This window comes from Drosophila sulfurigaster, chromosome 2R, assembly GCF_023558435.1.
Source record: "Drosophila sulfurigaster albostrigata strain 15112-1811.04 chromosome 2R, ASM2355843v2, whole genome shotgun sequence".
NCBI classification, from domain to species: domain Eukaryota; kingdom Metazoa; phylum Arthropoda; class Insecta; order Diptera; family Drosophilidae; genus Drosophila; species Drosophila sulfurigaster.
In genome coordinates, this window is record NC_084882.1 from 12,318,141 (window position 1) to 12,336,561 (window position 18,421).

The following is an 18,421-nucleotide window of genomic DNA, read 5'->3' on the forward strand; positions in this document are numbered from 1 at the left end:
AGTAACATTTCATTCTAATAAACATTGTTTCTTTAGGTTCTGGCGATGAGGATGAGACACGCACTTCAACCCCAAATCAGCTGAGTAGCAGCAAGGGCAAGGAGCGCTTCTTCTGGCAATACAACGTACAGGCCAAGGGGCCCAAGGGCAAGCGTCTGGTCTTCCAATCCAAGCTCGAGGATCCACATGTGCTCAACGAGGTCACCGATCCGGTGTTCAGTCCCACCTGCTCTGTGCGCGGCATTAAAGTGTACAAGGTACGATTACAAAACAGATATCAAAAGAATTTTCTCATTCTATTCTATTTTCAACCCTGCAGCACAGCGGCAAAGCGCGTAAGGGAGATGGCAACGATTTGACTCCGAATGCACGCAAGCTGCACAACATTGGCAAGGAACTGGACAAGCTGAGTCGCACCATCAACGACATGACGCCCGTTTCGGAGCTGCCCTTCAATGTGCGACCCAAGTCGCGCAAGGAGAAGAACAAGCTCGCCTCGCGAGCCTGTCGACTCAAGAAGAAGGCCCAACACGAGGCCAATAAGATCAAGCTCTACGGCTTGGAGATTGAGCACAGTAAGCAGCTGACATTCAACCTCCTTAGATTGTTTAATTACCATTTCATTTTGTGTATTGTAGAGCGTCTGATGAATGGCATTGCCGAGTTAAAACAGGCGCTGGCACTCAAGCATCGCACAAAGAGTCAGGGCGAGTCCACCGAGGAGGTGGATCTGCAAATTCAACGCATTTATAGCACAGCATCATGTAAGAGACACGCAATTGAAATATGCTTTAAGAATATGATTAACTAACCTTTATGTTTATGATTAACAGCTGGCATACGCATTGCGGGCGGCTCTACTGATTTTGTGAACAAGGTCTTGGAGAACATGCGTGGCGGTTTGCCCAACGGAGGCCTGGAGGAGCTGCGTAAATCATCGTAGACCAAAAAAGCATAACTATAACGAACCGCCCATCAACTTTAGTTGTAAGCCAACACGAAATAAATAATGAAAGCTAGCTTGTAACGCAATCCACACGCCCCAAAATCTACCTGATACGAAAGAGAAACAATAAGCCAACCTACCAACTTACCAAACAATCAATCATTTTCGAAAATGTTCTGCTTGAGTGATAAATACTTATGTTGATATGATGATAACAGATGGAGAAGGATAGAGCGAAAGAGAGAGAGAGAGAGAGGAGAGTGATTGAAAGAGAGAACGATGTAACTGTGATTTAAGAGCCTGGCGTAGCATGCAACAGATGATATATGCCACACATATGTGAAACTATGTGTCGAAACTATTTTGTCAAACGCGCTAAAGATTCCCTGGAAATTCCCTGGCAAAACTAACCGAGAAATGAAATGAAACGAAACAAAATGCAAACAAAGAGGCAACTACAAACAAATAAACAAACAAAAATCAACACACAAATCTATAAAAACAATTACAAAAACATAAAAATATTACGTCATTTGTTTAGCGAGTAAGAAAACATGTTATTAAGAAGCAAGCGAAAATGCGAAAGAAATGTTGAATGAATGCGTCTTGGATTTAGCTACCAGATTTACCTGTTTACAACATAAGAATTGAATTGATTTGTTTTCAACAATTGCATGCGATTGCGATCAATTGTCAACATATTAACAATGTAAAAGAGATATAGGTAGTTACATATAAACACTCATATACATATATATGTATATGTGTATGTGTGTGTAATCAGGTGCGATTTATTTTGTTTAATTTTTGATGCTTCTTTACATGAATAATATTATATTAATGTTACAATTGGTTCAATGTTAGTACTAAGTTTTTACAAATTCGATACCAACTGGAGAGCTTTTATCATGCATATACTATTATTAACATTATGATTGTTATATACCCCTCGATCCTAAATTCCTCTCCCATTTATCAATTACCAATTACCAGTAGGTTATCAGCAGTTTGTTGCAGTTTACAATTTCTATTATTATTTAATTCAAATCGAAAAACATGCATAATCAATGTGAAATGTGTTATGCAAATGTGTATTTTTTAATTAATTTTACAACAATATACATATTAACTAAATATGTATGTTCACATATAAATATGTATATGTTCATATATTTAAACATGTATGCATGGTGATATAATTTTACTTGTCTTTTGTTAATGTCAAACCCTTTGGCTGCGATATGCTTTTTGGTTTTGCCCTAATTCTAATTTTTAAGTTTTCTATTATTCGTATCATATTTTACGATTTTGCATATAAATTACCTTCAATATAAACTATCTATATCTACATATATACCTACATACATATATCTATATCTATATACTATACGTGTATAAATCATAATTTATTAACATAAGCAACAACAACAACAACAGCACACCTACGATTGAACTTCAAATTCAAATCCTACATTACTTTTGGTTTCTTCTTACATTTAGTTACGGGTCGCTCTTTGAAATGCATACGAATAAGTTTCAAATACAAAACACCAAAAAAAACCAAAAAACAAAACAACTTAACACCCTTTGAGTTTTATTATTCTGTTCTGTTCTGTTCTGTTCATAATCTACATACATGCTTTGTGTTGATCAATAATTACTATGATTAATTTTGGTTATAATTTCGATGATGATTTTTGCTCAGCCTCGTTGCTAATTTTGTGATATTTGTATTGAGTTATTTGTGTGTATTTTCTTCTTTAGGTTCTAATTGTACCTACAAATTTTGTAGCCTTATAACTGCTATCGAGTTGTGTTCAGCTGCTAACCATTCAAAACATTCAAAAAAGAATAAAATAAGCGTTTATGTTTCGCGCTTCTTTTCTTAATTTTTGTTTTTGCAAATCGATGAGATCAATGAGAACGAAAATACAAAATACAAAAGTGATTCAAGTTAAAAACTTAGGTCTTAGGCACTTCACTCGAAATCATCCCCACTATTTTATCGAGTTGAGCACGTGACGAAACAAATTGTACTAATCTAGTTGTTAGTTTAGGCCTACAACAAATAACAAGGGTAAACAAATAAAGAATGAAAATCAAATATGAATTAAACTACTTGTAAGTTCAAATCTAATTATTAAAACTAATAATACATAAGAAATTGGCCATCAGTTTTGTTTAGGGTTTTCAAATGAATGTTTTTTAGGAGCTTGTAATCCATAAGTGATATGAATATGAATTCAAATTTACATTATACATTATACACAGACACACCCACACCCACACACACACACACAACACTTAAATACATAGAGTACAAGAAGATTTGTGTGTGGAAATAATCACATATTTTACTATAGTATGTGAATGTAAAAATAAAGAGAGCTGCTTAGAGATTAAGGATTGCCTTTGTCAAATAGGGAGTGTGAGGCGGCATTGAAGTAAGCACGACAGTTCCTCAGTGTTTAATATGTTATATGTGCGTAATAAATAAAATACAGCACAACCTGTGTTGTTCATTATTACTACTATTACATTGTAACGAAAAAACGAATACGAAATACAAATTACGAAAAGAAAAGAATAGAAAAGAAAGAAAAAAATACAAATACAAAATATACATGCATAAACATAATAAACGTGTTATATGATCAATGTATTGTAAATGTGTGCTTTAAATAAATGTGCTTCATATTTACTTTTTTATATAGTATATGTATGTATGTACAATATCGATATCGAACGTAATAACCTAAACAAAGGATAAAAACTACCTCAAAGTTACATACAAGTTTCATATTCAGTAAATATTTAGGAGCAGAATGTGCTCACTTAAATATTGTTCAACATTTTTTTAGAGTTAACCAAAACCAATTACTGTGGGAACTAATAATATATATATATATATATATACATTATTAATAATATACATATATAATATATACACATATAAATATATATACAACATTAATTATACATACATATGTAAAAGTATAACCAAAAGCCTGATTCATATTCACGTGTCCATTGAATTGAAACCTTATGTATTTTCAAATGAATTAGCTATTGGGTGCAAACAAAAAAAAAAAAAAACAAATGCCCAAAAATAAATTTTACAAAATTGTAACGAACTTCGTTATAATCTGTATCCGATTCCAAGCGATACGAACTTCGTTCAGCGAGGTTATCAGATAACCAAACAAATTAATGTGGTGTCCAACAACAATTATGAATTAAAATTACAAAATAAATTAAAAACTGTGTTGAAAATTACAAATTGTGTATGCCTTAAGGCAAAAGAAACGAAAATAAAAATTTAAAATGAAGAGAGAGCAGCATAATATTAATAATTATAATAAAAATAAAAATAATACGAGTATAGCATATAAACGATTCAACTATTCTGCGTACAATTTAAGAAACACACACATTTAACATCATTTATTCATGTCAACCAAAACAAATAATATGTCTGTACAAAAACAAATACATATATTAAAAAATACAAATTTCAATATGAAAATAAATGGCAAAAACAGCAGAAAACAAAAATTTTTATTGTTTCGAATTGAGATTAACAAAAAAATGTGGAACGCTTCACGATTTTGCGTGTCATCCTTGCGCAGGGGCCATGCTAATCTTCTCTGTATCGTTCCAATTTTAGTATATGTTCTGCCGAAGCAAGAACGAAGTTAGTTAGAAATTTGCCGCATATATATCGTGCAACTGCTGAATTAGTAGTTGGGAATTATAAAGAAACGAAAATAATTGAGAGCGACCTCTGCAGTTCATTTGTTATAACAACAAGTTTCTCGAAACTCCCGCTATGCAGCAGCAGCGCTAATGCTTTCCAGGGCTACACAATAGATCATTTGGTGCTGACAAGGCAGGGCTCAGTGAATACATAATATAAAAAAAAGTTGCAAAGAAGAAAGACTGTGTTTATCTAAAAGTATAGTTATTTTCATTATATTTATTCGACAAGTAAACGTCGATATTTGTTATTAATTAACTGACGTTTATCCAAAATTTTAAATACATCGATGCATCGATAGTGGCATTTGATATTTTACCACCTCTAATGCAAAAAACCGGCGTCAGGGCAGCGCGAACAGCCAATCAGCTGTTGCCAGAAGTTGCAAAAACGGCTTTCAACAATTAGTTTGCGCTAAGCGAAATTAGCATTAAATTCAAAAAAGTTGCGTTTTATATGTGCTGCTGAAACAATTATGGCTGCAGACTGCGGTGTACTCCGTCTGCCGGTCGACTACGAGTCGATACGTTTCAATGACTGGTCTATCAGCTATGAGAAGTCGCACATATTGAAGAGCATGTGTCGCCTGGGAAGCGACAAGGTGTGCGACAAGGACGATCCCAATCGCTGTGATCTGTGCAACTATCAACACTCACTGGAACTGCCTCATCTGCCGGACATGGTGTTCCACAAGAATAAGTTGGTGTTGCAGCACAAGGATGGAGCTCTCATGGAATTTAAACCCATGGATGCATTGGCTTTGGTTGCCAATGGCAAAGATGCCTCAGCCATTGAGGTGGCCTGTGCCCAGGAATGGCGCGAAACGCGTGCAGAGCAGAACATGGAACAGAAATACAAGCCCTTTGATTGGACATTCACCACCAGCTATCAGGGGACTTTAAACGAGAAGTTCCGCAGTGAATCCACCGAGCAAACGCTCAACAAGATGAAGCTAATGCAGCGTGAGAATATACTCTTCTTTCACGATTTAACGCTGTACGAGGATGAGTTGCACGATCATGGCATCTCTGCGTTGAGTGTGCGCATTCGCGTGATGCCCTCTGGATTTTTTTGTCCTGCTACGTCACTTTCTGCGCATTGATGATGTCTTAATCCGGATGCATGATACGCGTTTTCATTACGAGATCGAGAACGATTACATACTCAAAGAGTATACGCATCGTGAGGCGCCCTGTTCCGAGCTACAGAGCTCGTTCAGCTTCTGGACCAATCCAGATGAGATGCAAAACTATCTGGCCGTGAAGACCAAGGAGCTGCACAAATTATACTTTAAGTAATTTAAGTTCGAAATCATTTGTTTTATTGCGATTAATTATGCTTTGTCTTAAACACGCTGCTTGCGCAATAGAGTACGTTCCAAGTCTCGTATTTTCTGTTTTTTTCGATGGTACAAATGAAGAAGGAGCTGCCCCATCGTCCGATTCATTGTGGCTGTTTGTTGAAAACGAGGGATCGAAGTTGTATTTGTCATTTGTGTTTGCCAATTGCTTGCGAAATATCGCAGCGCTATTCGAGATGCGCGCCTTTGGATGCGTTGGCGGCAACCAAGAAACTTTGCGAGTTGTCGGATTATAGAAATAATAGACGCCACAGCCGATGTCATAGAGATCCTTCCAGTCACCGCTTAGCGGGTATTTGCGCAGCAGTCGCTTGTGGCGTCTCAAATACTTTTCGTTGGCCTTGGGCTGACCATTGGACCAGCGATTTACACAGTATAAAGTGCAAGTGTGATAGATATTGTATTTGTTGGGACAGAACTTGAAGCCATGATGCGATTCGGTGACTCCAATGCGCTCCTTGATTCTGTCGGGCCAAAAGTGCTCATTACCACCTGCCGAATGTTTGGTATTGCTTGTGGAGTCTTGATCAGTGCTTGTGTATGGAGGTCCTTTGTCGTCCTCGTCATAGTTTTCAGCAATAATTTCTTCGATTGCTTCCGATTGCGGCGCTTGAGCTGCAAGTTATATTAAAAATATTAATTCAGTTTTATAGTTGCAATGGTAAAAATTTACCCCTTTGCTTGTTTAGCAATCCGCGTGAAGCTAAACGTTGCAATAATGTTGGTGGCAAGCTCATTTTATCTAGCTTTATAATTTTCGTTTATTTATAAACAATTCTAATGCCACCAGGAATTTATTGTAGTGAGGAGAAATCAACTTATCGATATTTATGCAAACGATGATTTCTTCGATTGCAATAAACGCATGTTGTGCACATATCGTTGGGCGCGCATCTCTAATAGTAAATATATCGCCCAAATAATTCACGTGTTTGTTTCGAAAAGAAGGAATAATATTAATAAATATGCTACGCAAACAAGCCAGACAGCGTCGAGAATATTTATATTCGAAAGCCGTGAATGAACGCATATTGACGAAAAAGAAAAATGCGGAGGCAGTCACAGAGAAAATCAAGCAGAACAAATCGCTCAACTCTTCAAATATCAAAAACGGCATTAACGTTTACAATTCCCTGAAGTTTTATGGAGGTATGTTTTGAATATTATAAATAACATAATTTGATATTGATTTAGAATCTTCTCTTCAACTTTTGTAGAAGGAAACGGCAGCTCTACAACTATTGACGAATACCAATACGCCGGTGCTCAGGATCCTAAAATTATGATGACAACTTCACATGAGCCTTCTTCGCGCCTAAAAATGTTTATGAAAGAGCTGCGTTTGATATTTCCCAATGCGCAGCAAATGAATCGAGGCAAATATCAAATCAATACGCTGATGCAAGCATGTCGTGCTAACAATGTCACCGACTTTATCATTGTCCACGAACATCGAGGCATTCCCGACAGTCTGATCGTTTGTCACCTACCTTTTGGGCCAACTGCCTTCTTCAACATCTCCGACGTTATAATGCGTCATGATATTCCCGATATTGGACCGATGAGCGAACAGAAACCGCATCTGATTTTTCACAACTTTAAGAGCACTATTGCTTTAAGAACTGTCAGCATCTTGAAGCATTTGTTCCCAGTGCCAAAGGAAAAGTCGGAGAGAGTGATCACGTTTGTCAACAATGATGACAGAATTATGTTCAGACATCATCAATATAAATACGTAAATAAGGAAATTACACTGTCGGAGGCTGGACCAAGGTTTCAACTGAAGCTGTATCAAATTAAGTTGGGAACATTGGAGAATATCAAGGCTTGTGACACTGAATGGGTCCACCGACCATATTTGAATACATCTATTAAGAACCCAGCCTTTTCAACTGAAGACATATTCAGCAATAAATCAAAAGTCTCTACATAGACATTTAAACTAAAGCATTATGACCTTTGGAACGTTTTAAATTAGTAGTGGTTTGTCAATAATTTATTTTTTTTTTGTTTTAGAGTGCAGCAACGATTAACTATGAACACAAACAAGTATTTTCTAAATTAGCTTTTATCCAGGGAATAAATTTGCTGATGCGTGTGTAAACACCAGGATAACCTTCTCTTCCACAACCTACACCCCAGGATACGACGCCTACGATAAAGTATTTCACTCCATTTGATAGTAAGAGGGGTCCTCCACTATCGCCCTGGCATGAATCCATGCGTGGTCTTCCAGCACACAGCATAGTTGGCGTTATTCGTGTACTCTTATATTTCTGATTGCGGCATTCGGCAAGCGACATTATCGGAACTTTAACTTGATTCACAATCGAGGGCAATTCGCCGCCTTCTGAGGTTCGACCCCAGCCAACGACGGTGCCAATTCGACCTAGAGCAGAAAATAAACATAGTTAATATTTAGATTTAATATTTAAATTTGCAATAATTACCTGCTGGATCATAATTATAGCGGGGCAAACATATAGGCTTGATAATCTTTGAAAATACTATTGGCTTTCGAAGCCTCAATAGTGCAATGTCATTGTTATAGGTGTCCGGATCGAAGCTCTTATGCTTGATAACCGCAGTGACAGCTCTTTGAATTGCCTGCGACTCTGAAGTGATCTCTTGATCGTGATCTCCGAATATAATTCGAATTTTCGATCTGCGTAACTTTTTAACACAATGAGCCGCCGAGAGAACATAGTCCTTAGTTAATAATGATCCGCCACAGTGAAATTTGCCATCATAAATGATGCGAGCCATCCATGGATATTGGTTTACTCCGGTCGGTTTACCACCGACGATTCTTATTTCCTCATTTGAAAAACCACAATCTGCAAATGATGTAAAATGTTAATTAGTATTACTTCTTTTGGCATCTTAGAAAGCTACTTCACTAAGTAAACATTTTAAATTTGATTATTTTCTCTCTTCAAACTAAGTTAAAATGATACACAAAGAAAGTATTTCATCTTTGCGTGTTGCAGGGCTTTTTAAGGTCTCGTTGACCAAGTTTCTACCTGTTAATCAAGTTGCGGTTAACTTCCGACGCAAAATGAGGCTAAGTTCATAAAACTAACACGCACAGCTTAGTCAGCAGTGAAGCCTCAGTTTTCACTTTTATTTGCCAAGACATAAAAGCTTAAGAGATAAATTAGAATATCGAACTCACCACAATCACAAGTTGATAGATTTTCGTTTTCTACATATTCCGTCTCATCATCCGTTTCAAAGCCAAAGGCATTTGATACTCCGGAACTAATTCGGAAAATGGTATCGAAGAGAAATTTACTGGTTCTTCGAGAACTGGGATTGTAAACGGAATTATTACTTTGGGAAATATTATATGTGATAAGCTGCTCGGCACTTGTGACACCTTTATCAATAGTCAACATTAGAATTACTATGCAACATATAATATTCATTGTTATAATTTAGTAAACATGTTTTTTTGCACGATCTCAATAGTCGCTCGTTTCTAATACATGTGTACTTAATAAATATTACTTAAAATATTTTAAAATGTAAATAGTGTCACCTAAAATATGCTATAAAAAGTGTAGCGATGGCAACATAGAGTACAAACCCATAAAATTTTTAACTGAATTCGGAGAGTTTAGCAAAGTGAGATAAAATAACAATAGAGGTATTACCTCTACTTTTATTTAAATCGTGTTTTACATTTGATAATTATTATTATATGCTCTTCTGCTTTAAATAAAAATGAAATAGTAAATATTTAAGGAGGAGGCGGAGTATTTGGTCGCTGTTGTCTACGTTGTTCGTCATCCTCTGAAGGCTCGCTTCTTGGAGCGCCTTGAATTCTATCGCGACCACGATGTTCAGCTTCTGAGCCAGAATCTGCCAAATCATCCTTGAAGCGAGTCCATTTAATAAGCGTTTCGGGGGGATCTATAGAGAAATAGCAGTTTTCCATACAAGTCTTCTTCTAAACGATATTCTTTGGTCTCCCGCACCAAATAAATGTCGTTGCACAATTTCAGTATTCGATCAACATAAGGCAAGTCTTCAAACATTATTCGGCGATGATTGTTGGCGATAAGTGATCGAATAATACGAGAAACAACGTACACACCAGTAGTATACAGTCCAATAATGCTTAAAAATAAATACAAAAATTAAAAAAAAAAATAATAATAATAATAATGGTAAAAAATGTACCCAGTTTTCTCTACGAAACTCATCGTTGAGGGAAATGACTTATCGCTAAAAATATAAAAGACAATGCCTCCATCACAATTAGAGAGTGGAAGATTCGATAAAACATTTCTATAGAACTTGTCGTCACAATAATCGCGCACTTCCCACCACATTTTTCCTTCGGCTTGTTTCTTTTGCATTATTATTGGGCGATTGTGATAACCTGAAATATAATAGTATTAATATGAAATCTATCTAAAAGAGTGGTAAACGAACCATCGTAATCTTTGATAAATTTTACAAAGACCTCTTTCTTTTCTACTGTTATAAATTTAGGTAATATATCGGGCACAATAACTTTGGCATTGCTATTCTCTTCGGACAGTTGTTTGATTAACATTTCGCGAGTTATTTCCATGTCCTTGGTCAATGTGAAGGTTGTCTCGTGCTCTATAGTATCCGACGTTACGCCAGAGCTGAACGACAATCGAAATCGAATGTCCATTTTTTTGCCTAAGATATAACAAATTTACCTTTCATTCGATTTAGCGAAATGTTAGTAACTTACCCGTTTTTAAATCATTCAATAACCGGTTTTTATCAGGCGGCGACATATTCCACAACGTCACCGAGTTGGCATCAAATTTCACTGCCGTAATATCAGCAGCATTATAAGACATTATATGATCGGTGGCATAAATATCTCGATCGAAGCTATTAACAAGATCATTATAGTCGCTATTGGAAAACCGATGAATGCCAGAGTAGCTCTGTGAAACGTAAATTGGTTCATAATGACCAATTGTAACCGATATGTCTGCTCGTCGAGGGACGTTTGCTTTGCCAACAGTTCCAACGAGCGCAAATAGAAATAGGGGGACTCCAAATAAGTGTAATCAAACCTAAAATAATCGTACCACCTATTAGACATTTGGCATAGAATGCTTTTGGTTCTCCCCGCATTACTGGAAAATCAGAATCCATTTGCCGATAGCATCGCACAATAAACACCGATTGAAATATGTCTTCCATTTTAATCCATTCCATGACCGTTAGCGTCGTATCAATGCACAGCCAATCAAGCAACGTTCGCAATATGTACAAAAATGGTATTTCCATATATCTATACAGATAATAAATATATATATAATATATTATATATATATATATTTATATATGAATGCAGAATCGATGTAGATCTTAACTTACACTTTAAAAGCAACATAGTTAACCATCGAGTAGCTTTTCGTGAAGACATTCCCTAAGATTCGCCTTGGGTAGCCGCAACGTATTTGATATGCCGACAACAGCATGTGGAGGCATTTGATCAAATAGAAAATAACTGGAGCAGATGCTCCGAAGCTCTGAGCAGTCACATAGGGCACCAAGAAGAACATCCAAATGTGTACGCCAATAACCGTGAAGAAATGAAAAACGATCTTGACAACCAGCGCTTTTCGCAAGTAAATTGCTCGTTCTGCTACAATGGTGGCGAATTGCACGATGAGCATAAACAGGAAACAGAAGGGCACCTTATTGCCCCGTATATAGGTTTCCAGCACGCTTGTATTATATTTCCGCCGATACTACAAATGGATTAAAAAGTATAATAAACACCTTGCTTTGAAAAACCAGTTCGTGTCTTAGCATTTTTCTGATTGAAGTCTTTCGTTTTGTCGTTGAACCGAGTGTATTTGGAACGAGTGGAATTGGAATTTTTAAGCACTTCCCATAGAAGCGTCAACGAAAAATGTTTACAAGCATATTTTATAAACCATAATGAAATGAATTTAAATTGTGTACTTACCACAAACTTGGGAAATCCCAAAAAGTAGCACAAAGAAATTAATAAAATCGCATAGAAATATCAAAGTATATACGTCTGTTGATAGCCGTGCCTTGTGAAGTAACGCTAGAAAGAATTTCTTGATACCAGACAAAAGACCGCCCTTATGTCTGCAGATTCAGATGTTATATTATTTGTTAACTTGCTGCTTCAGCAACTTACTCTAAACTTCTCATTGTTGTGCGGTAGTAGACCGATTCAATGTTTGCCGAAGCATATTTATCAATTCCAGGTCGCAATAAATCATCCATGTCACGTTCAAACTCCTTGCTATCAATATTGGCTGAATCTTCAGGGTCAGCTCCAGACTCTTCCCTGAAATAAATAATGTTAAATCTTTATAATCACAAGGAATTTATATAGTTACCTTAAGCGCTTCATAACCTCGCCAGGCCTTTCCTTGCCAAATGATTTGCCATCTTGAGCTGTTTAAGATGTACTTAAAGTAAATATTATATAAATTATACTATGCTTACTAGTGCGTGGCAATGGATCCGTGTCCGGCGTCGGAATGTTCCAGATGCCCTGTTTCTTTAACATATAGCGATGCCAGAAAAGAACAACCAACAGCAAAAGATCGTAAACCGCCTTGCCATGCTTTATGAATAGCTCAAAGTCCATTGTCATGGCTAATTTAATGAGCTTGTGGTCAAGCACGATTTTCTGATGCAAGATACACTTCAGTAATATCATTGCCAGGGTATACGTGATGAGGGTAACCCAGAAAGTCTTTGTGGGACGAGGCAATGTTAGAGCTCCCCAGTAGAGCACAAGGAATGCCATTGGCAGTGATATAATTGAGGAGTTGGCCGCCTGATTGACAAACACTGTCAAGTAGCTAACCACCTCGGTATTGGCAATAATTGCATAATACAATGAAATCAACAATTGTACAAATTGATTGTGATCGAGGGTTGTGAAGTCTTCTCTCTTCGACATAAGTTTAATAGTCGATTCTCCGGATGGTGCATTGATGGGATCTAATTGCTTCCTAAATGAAGAGACAACAGATACACTTTAAATGGATGTAAATATTTTCCTCTATTGACTTACTCGTAGAGCGATTGATTCAAGAAACTAAACATCGCTGCCGTATTGACCAATCCCAACCGATTCATTGTGCTTATGTCCTGCAAAGTCTTCTTTTCGGCCGACAAAACCTTGTGTACGAATCGGTAATTACGAGATAACCGATTCAATCGAACCGTTGTGAGCATCACAAGTTCATTCGTTAGTTTAACCACTGGATGAGTATCGAAATCAATCTCTGAATCGGAGCTATATCCGCTGGCCTTATCAGTGCCTTTTTTCTTCTTTCTGGCCTACAAATATTTGAAATATAACATTAATTTATAAAATGATATGTCAGAACTTCTTACTGCCAGCATTTGACGGTTGTGCATTTCTTCTTTTTCCAGAAAATCGTACTCTTCATTCACTATGGGCTCATCGGCATCCTCTTGGTCGTCGAACATGTAATAATCTCCGGAACGCACTGCATGCGGATGGAGACGCAAATCCCTGCGCTTTGGTGCTGCCGTACGTATATTGGAAAATCTGAATTGTGCCAATAGTCCTGGAGTCTGCGTTGTTTCGTTCTTGGGTTCAATTTCTTCCTGTGTGGTAGCACTTGGTTGCGCCTTCATGGCACGTATTTCTATGGGAGGAAAGCCATTTTAAATTATACCATTAGACCTTTATTTTAATACCCTATTTACTTATGAAATTTTTCACGTTATTGGCTCTGATCTGTTCCATCTTTGCTTTGACTTTTTCCAGTACCTTCTTTTCGTACTCGCGACGATCGTAAATTTGCTTATAGTGCAAATTCTCTATAATAATAGCACCACTGCAAATGAGAGGGAAAAGACTATTAAAAGTACTTAAATAATACAAAAATAGTTTTTACCGTGAGGCCAATACCGTGTTAGCTTGCGTGTCATTAATGATATGACAGAAATAGTAGGATCGAAATATGCGATTCTGGAAGATGACGAAAGCAAAGATGATTGCATGCCACACCAACGTGTTCTCAAATATCAAACTGTTGGGACCATAATAGTATCCTTCGATTTCTTCCTGCTGCTTGTTGACTTCAGGCTGCGGCACGGCTTTATCGTATTCCATAACCGCGAATAAGCTTTGATAATCCTGCTTGTGTGTGATGGCGAACATCTTGCCAAACACAATTATGCATACTTTAATCGCAATATTAAAGACATTGAAAGCAATCAAAAGATTCCAGCGCCAGATAATATAATTGATGTTGTCCAAATACACTTCGGAGCCTTGCAGTAGAAACACTAAAGCAAATATAAGGTAACCTAAGGAAAGCATATCCATGCTACAAACGCCGCCCATAAACACAATTGCCAATGTAATCCAAAGGAAGCTACAGAACACGACTGTCTTGAAGACATCCGAATAATTCCGCACAAAGGAGCAAAAGTCATGAGTGGGATTCTTAAAGTAAACGTGTCCTAGCTTGGCAATATTATGGACAATATTTCTATTATCGCCTCCGGGATATACGAAATTATTCATTTGATGCAATTCTGCTTTGAATGCTCTGCGTTGCCTTGATATTAGCATCAGTACAATGAAGTCCAACATCAGTTTGGATCTGACAGAGTTAAAGATATCCTCTAATGGTCTGGTATCGTTGATACTTTGCACATCCACAGCTATACCAAAACATATATAATTACTTGATAACTACAGATAATTCTACTTACCAATGCACAGATTTGGAGGGTAGTGTATGAGATGCAAGTACTGCACAAATATCGAGACTACGAAATATAGTTGGAATATATACCAGATGCGAGCGCATTGCATTCTATTCAGGCAAAGCAAAATTATTAGCCAAATCACATAGGTAACTGCCAACACATCACGCCTGTGTGCAATTGAAGACACCAAGGCGATGAACGTTATTTCCAATCCAAACTTAAAATAGCCATAATTCAAGAGGTATTTCAATAGACCCGAAAAATTACGTTCTGCATCTTGTCGCGATGTATGAGGAAAGAGAATCGATGGATCCCTTACCTCACCCAGCGAGAGTCGTATTAAGTGATCACGCAATTTGACGACTGCATGCAATGTTGTGACGATCAAGTATACGATATAAGGTGCAAGGTAGCGTAATAGTGAGCCCCACTTTTGATCGGTTTTACGCAGACCCATCCAATCAGCAAAATTGACTGTAACGTTATTCTAAAAGTAGATAATTAGTTGGTTACTTCAGTTATTCAGTTAATGTAAGCAATACACTTACACAATTGTATTCATAATGTGACTCGTCCAAGTATTTGATTTGGTAGATCATTTTCATCAGGATGAGCACAGAAGTCCAAAATGTTATAATGCGAAAAATGACTCGTCGCATTAAGGGACTCCAGCAAATACTCAGTAATGACAATATGACAAAAATGAGATTAAAACAGCAAACTTCTGCAATAGCGCACACAAAGGCAGCCAATGTCACCGCCTTGATCATGTGCATCTCAAGAAATCGCCACGCAAATATTTTGCTGGGTCGGAACCAACGGAAATATGTGGCGCGCAATTTTCTTCCCCAAATCGACAAGACTCGTACAATCCAGGTACGTTTGCGCTGACCCGATTTAAGGTGACTTCCAATTGTAGGATTAAATTGAAAATGCGAGAACTGTTTTCTTCCTCCCGAAGGATTGCGTACTGAGGCCATGAAACGATGATGGAAATAATGAAGTTGTACGACCGTAAAGATAACTGTCAATGTCGGCACCAGCAAGTGTAGAAATAACTCTTTAGTGCGATATCGTCGAAGCCCTATATCGCTTTGCCTAAGTTAGGAAATTAAATTGGAGATTTCTTCAAACGATTGAAAATTAAATAAACTTACAGTTGAGTCTTAACATGGAGAAAGTTCTCCCAATAGTAATCAAAATAATCGAATTGATATGTATAAATTATAGTTAGTATAGTCATTGCATAGAAAATGACGAACATCCAATACCCATATAGAAACTTAATCCATAGATGTAGCGACATCTGAAAGGCCATTAGAAAGAGCAGGAATAGAGACATATAGCAAATTCGAAATCCAGTCATCACTTTATCGATCATCGCGCAGAGAAATATTAAAAATATTAACAGCCACATCCACATGCGTGTTATTAAATTTGAAACACTTTCAACGATAAATATGAATGCACGATGTGCCCGCGACTTTTCGAACAATGTGTTATCCGAACGTAAAAATGAAACTCCAAAAAAATTGCATTAGAACATCACTTTGAACCTTTTGATCAGCCTTCTCTTTAAAATATTGATGAGACGTTATCCAGAAAATAAGAAGGAATGATGTTTTGACAAACAGCGGGAAACAGGGCTGTATTCCATCATTATACGGATGTGAAAAACCAATTTGCTGTAGATTTATGCCACTTATCTATTCGAAAATAGACAATGAGCAAATTAAAATTTCAGAGTTTTTGACTTACCTTAGTAGGCAACTCGCTGTCATTCAAGTTCAGGGCATATATATACTGTGCAATAATGAGAAATTCGGTATACAACACAACAAAGAAACTAGATCGCATCATAGAACGTCGTTGATTTGGGAATCATCCACAGCACATTTGCCCAGATTAGCAGTACAAATGTTAGCCAGCTGTGATAAATAATGGACCAGATCTGAAATTGGATAAACACCCATTGGCATACAGAGTAAGATATAATAGCGTTTTCTACCTTACCATCATTATAACGTTAAGCAATATATAGCTGTTCTTATAGATGAACGAAGTCCCGTCAGAAATCATATAGAAGAACTGTTCTAATGTTGATGGTTCATTCCGACCATTTTCAGAAATTTGTGTACTTTCCGATGGATGTGTAATTTTCATTTTCAATTGGCTGAATACAGTGTGGTATTGGCGATGCTGAAGGATTTTCAATATTACTAGGAAATAGGCACACATCGTTGCAACCGGACTGATGTATGAATCGAATTTTAGTTTATCACTAAATTTCAAAATCGCGCCGTTCTTGTTTCGATAGTACATTTTTAATGGAATTTCGAAAGCCATAGCTCTTGCCCAAAACGATTCTTCATCCAAAAAGCGATGTATTACTGGCAGCTGATAAAAGGAATAACAAATTATATGCAGTGATAAAACTGCACCAACAATCATTAACGGATACTCCAATCCACCGCTATAATGCCGATTTAGCGCCCAATATGTGCCAGTCACTATAAATATCATAAAATATAAGATTCCCGGCAAGGATGGTCTTATAGTGGCGGCAAAGAAGAGCGCAACCAGAGCAAAAATCGGAGCTGCAGGTAAGATTTTGATTGATTACATTTGCTAATACTGCTGTTAATAATTACTAACATGTTTTCAGTACCGATCTTATATACTCAATTATCAGCAGCCGATTCACGTCAGAATGGTGTAGGTTTTCAGTGCTCCGTGTTTTGGCCGATTTTGAAGCTTTGAATTTATCCGAAATTTTCATAAAAATAAGTACGACAACAGCAACAATTGCGACCATCATGTCTGGTAAAATCCAATGTAAAATTGCAATTGCACTGCAAAATAATCAAAACGATTATTTTATTAAGTTCATGGACCATAATTATGCTAATTCTTACCGTAAGCGAGTAAAACGAACGAATCCAATTTGCCGCAAAGTAGTTGCAACGACCGCATGCATCGTCAAGTAATCGTAAATTAAATTTGTAAAGTTTAGTGCCAAATGTCCCACCGAAAACAGTCCACCCAATATTAGTGAAATAATCAAGCAGATATTCAACAATGCCCGATGCGACTTCACTTTAGCTTGCAATAGCCAAGGTGACACCATGAACATCGACAGATACACCAAGGATATGCCGACAGGACGTGCCAAACAAGCTAAGAAGACACATATTTTAGTTTTATTCTTTCAGAATATATATAATAATATTACTTACCGAATATTAAAGTAAATGGCAATAATAATCGCACTAGGGTAAGTAAAACAAGCTCAGCCATTTTTTTATTTAATAATCACGCAAACCTATACAGAAATGAAAACCCGAGAATCACAAGTTCCGATTCAAGCACACACAGAAAACTGATATATATTTCTAAAATACGTAATTGTATATAAAGGAAGGCTCAACAGGCAACTTTGATTGTTTTCTGTAAATTTTTTTTGAATAACGGTTACTGACTTACGTACTAGAGAAAGCAATTCCGAATATATTTTATCATAGAAGAACGCATTTTACTGTCACTAAATTAAGAGTTTATTTGCTATGTAAGATGGTTTGATATTATTATAATCACAAAATACAACCATCCAGTTATT

General features: G+C 36.8%; 6 protein-coding genes and 1 non-coding gene across 8 annotated transcripts in view; 3 read left to right on the plus strand and 4 right to left on the minus strand.

Annotated features, from left to right (window-relative positions):
- The window catches only part of LOC133838670 (protein CREBRF homolog), a 30,181-nt gene extending 26,648 nt beyond the window's left edge, over positions 1–3,533 (plus strand). For both annotated transcript variants that reach the window (XM_062269839.1, XM_062269837.1), the window contains 4 exons: positions 37–257; positions 320–575; positions 639–764; positions 834–3,533. In XM_062269839.1, coding sequence (XP_062125823.1) covers positions 37–257; positions 320–575; positions 639–764; positions 834–943 — 713 coding nt within the window. In that variant the 3' untranslated portion in view covers positions 944–3,533. The remainder of the gene's footprint in view (positions 1–36; positions 258–319; positions 576–638; positions 765–833) is intronic.
- A 997-nt stretch (positions 3,534–4,530) lies between these two features.
- LOC133839710 (U6 spliceosomal RNA) lies at positions 4,531–4,637 on the minus strand. Its single transcript, XR_009894121.1, has one exon. It is a non-coding gene; the product is annotated as a U6 spliceosomal RNA (small nuclear RNA).
- Positions 4,638–5,039: 402 nt separating this feature from the next.
- LOC133838674 (TIP41-like protein) lies at positions 5,040–6,140 on the plus strand. Its single transcript, XM_062269843.1, is given in 2 exon segments — positions 5,040–5,769; positions 5,771–6,140. Coding segments are annotated over 2 exon segments (822 nt in total). The 5' UTR covers positions 5,040–5,178; the 3' UTR covers positions 6,002–6,140.
- Positions 6,002–6,898, minus strand: LOC133838675 (uncharacterized). Its single transcript, XM_062269844.1, is given in 3 exon segments — positions 6,002–6,105; positions 6,107–6,678; positions 6,737–6,898. Coding segments are annotated over 3 exon segments (693 nt in total). The 5' UTR covers positions 6,801–6,898; the 3' UTR covers positions 6,002–6,048.
- A 54-nt stretch (positions 6,899–6,952) lies between these two features.
- LOC133838673 (U3 small nucleolar ribonucleoprotein protein IMP4) lies at positions 6,953–8,010 on the plus strand. Its single transcript, XM_062269842.1, has 2 exons — positions 6,953–7,212; positions 7,281–8,010. Exons 1-2 carry the CDS (start codon positions 7,029–7,031, stop codon positions 7,994–7,996), a joined length of 900 nt encoding a protein of 299 aa, XP_062125826.1. The 5' UTR covers positions 6,953–7,028; the 3' UTR covers positions 7,997–8,010.
- On the minus strand, positions 7,672–9,628 carry LOC133838672 (trypsin-1). The gene is made up of 3 exons (XM_062269841.1): positions 9,239–9,628; positions 8,514–8,900; positions 7,672–8,452 (listed from the first exon to the last, which is right to left on the minus strand). Exons 1-3 carry the CDS (start codon positions 9,489–9,491, stop codon positions 8,097–8,099), a joined length of 996 nt encoding a protein of 331 aa, XP_062125825.1. The 5' UTR covers positions 9,492–9,628; the 3' UTR covers positions 7,672–8,096.
- A 68-nt stretch (positions 9,629–9,696) lies between these two features.
- On the minus strand, positions 9,697–18,172 carry LOC133838669 (piezo-type mechanosensitive ion channel component). The gene is given in 26 exon segments (XM_062269836.1): positions 9,697–9,973; positions 9,975–10,185; positions 10,249–10,450; positions 10,504–10,740; positions 10,796–11,105; positions 11,107–11,350; positions 11,437–11,813; positions 12,035–12,052; positions 12,054–12,183; positions 12,236–12,388; positions 12,441–12,498; positions 12,550–13,064; positions 13,127–13,395; positions 13,453–13,730; positions 13,792–13,922; positions 13,983–14,757; positions 14,809–15,292; positions 15,354–15,903; positions 15,963–16,336; positions 16,338–16,511; positions 16,564–16,683; positions 16,685–16,756; positions 16,819–17,402; positions 17,461–17,657; positions 17,721–17,982; positions 18,042–18,172. Coding segments are annotated over 26 exon segments (6,954 nt in total). The 5' UTR covers positions 18,103–18,172; the 3' UTR covers positions 9,697–9,805.
- Between the last annotated feature and the right edge of the window lie 249 nt (positions 18,173–18,421).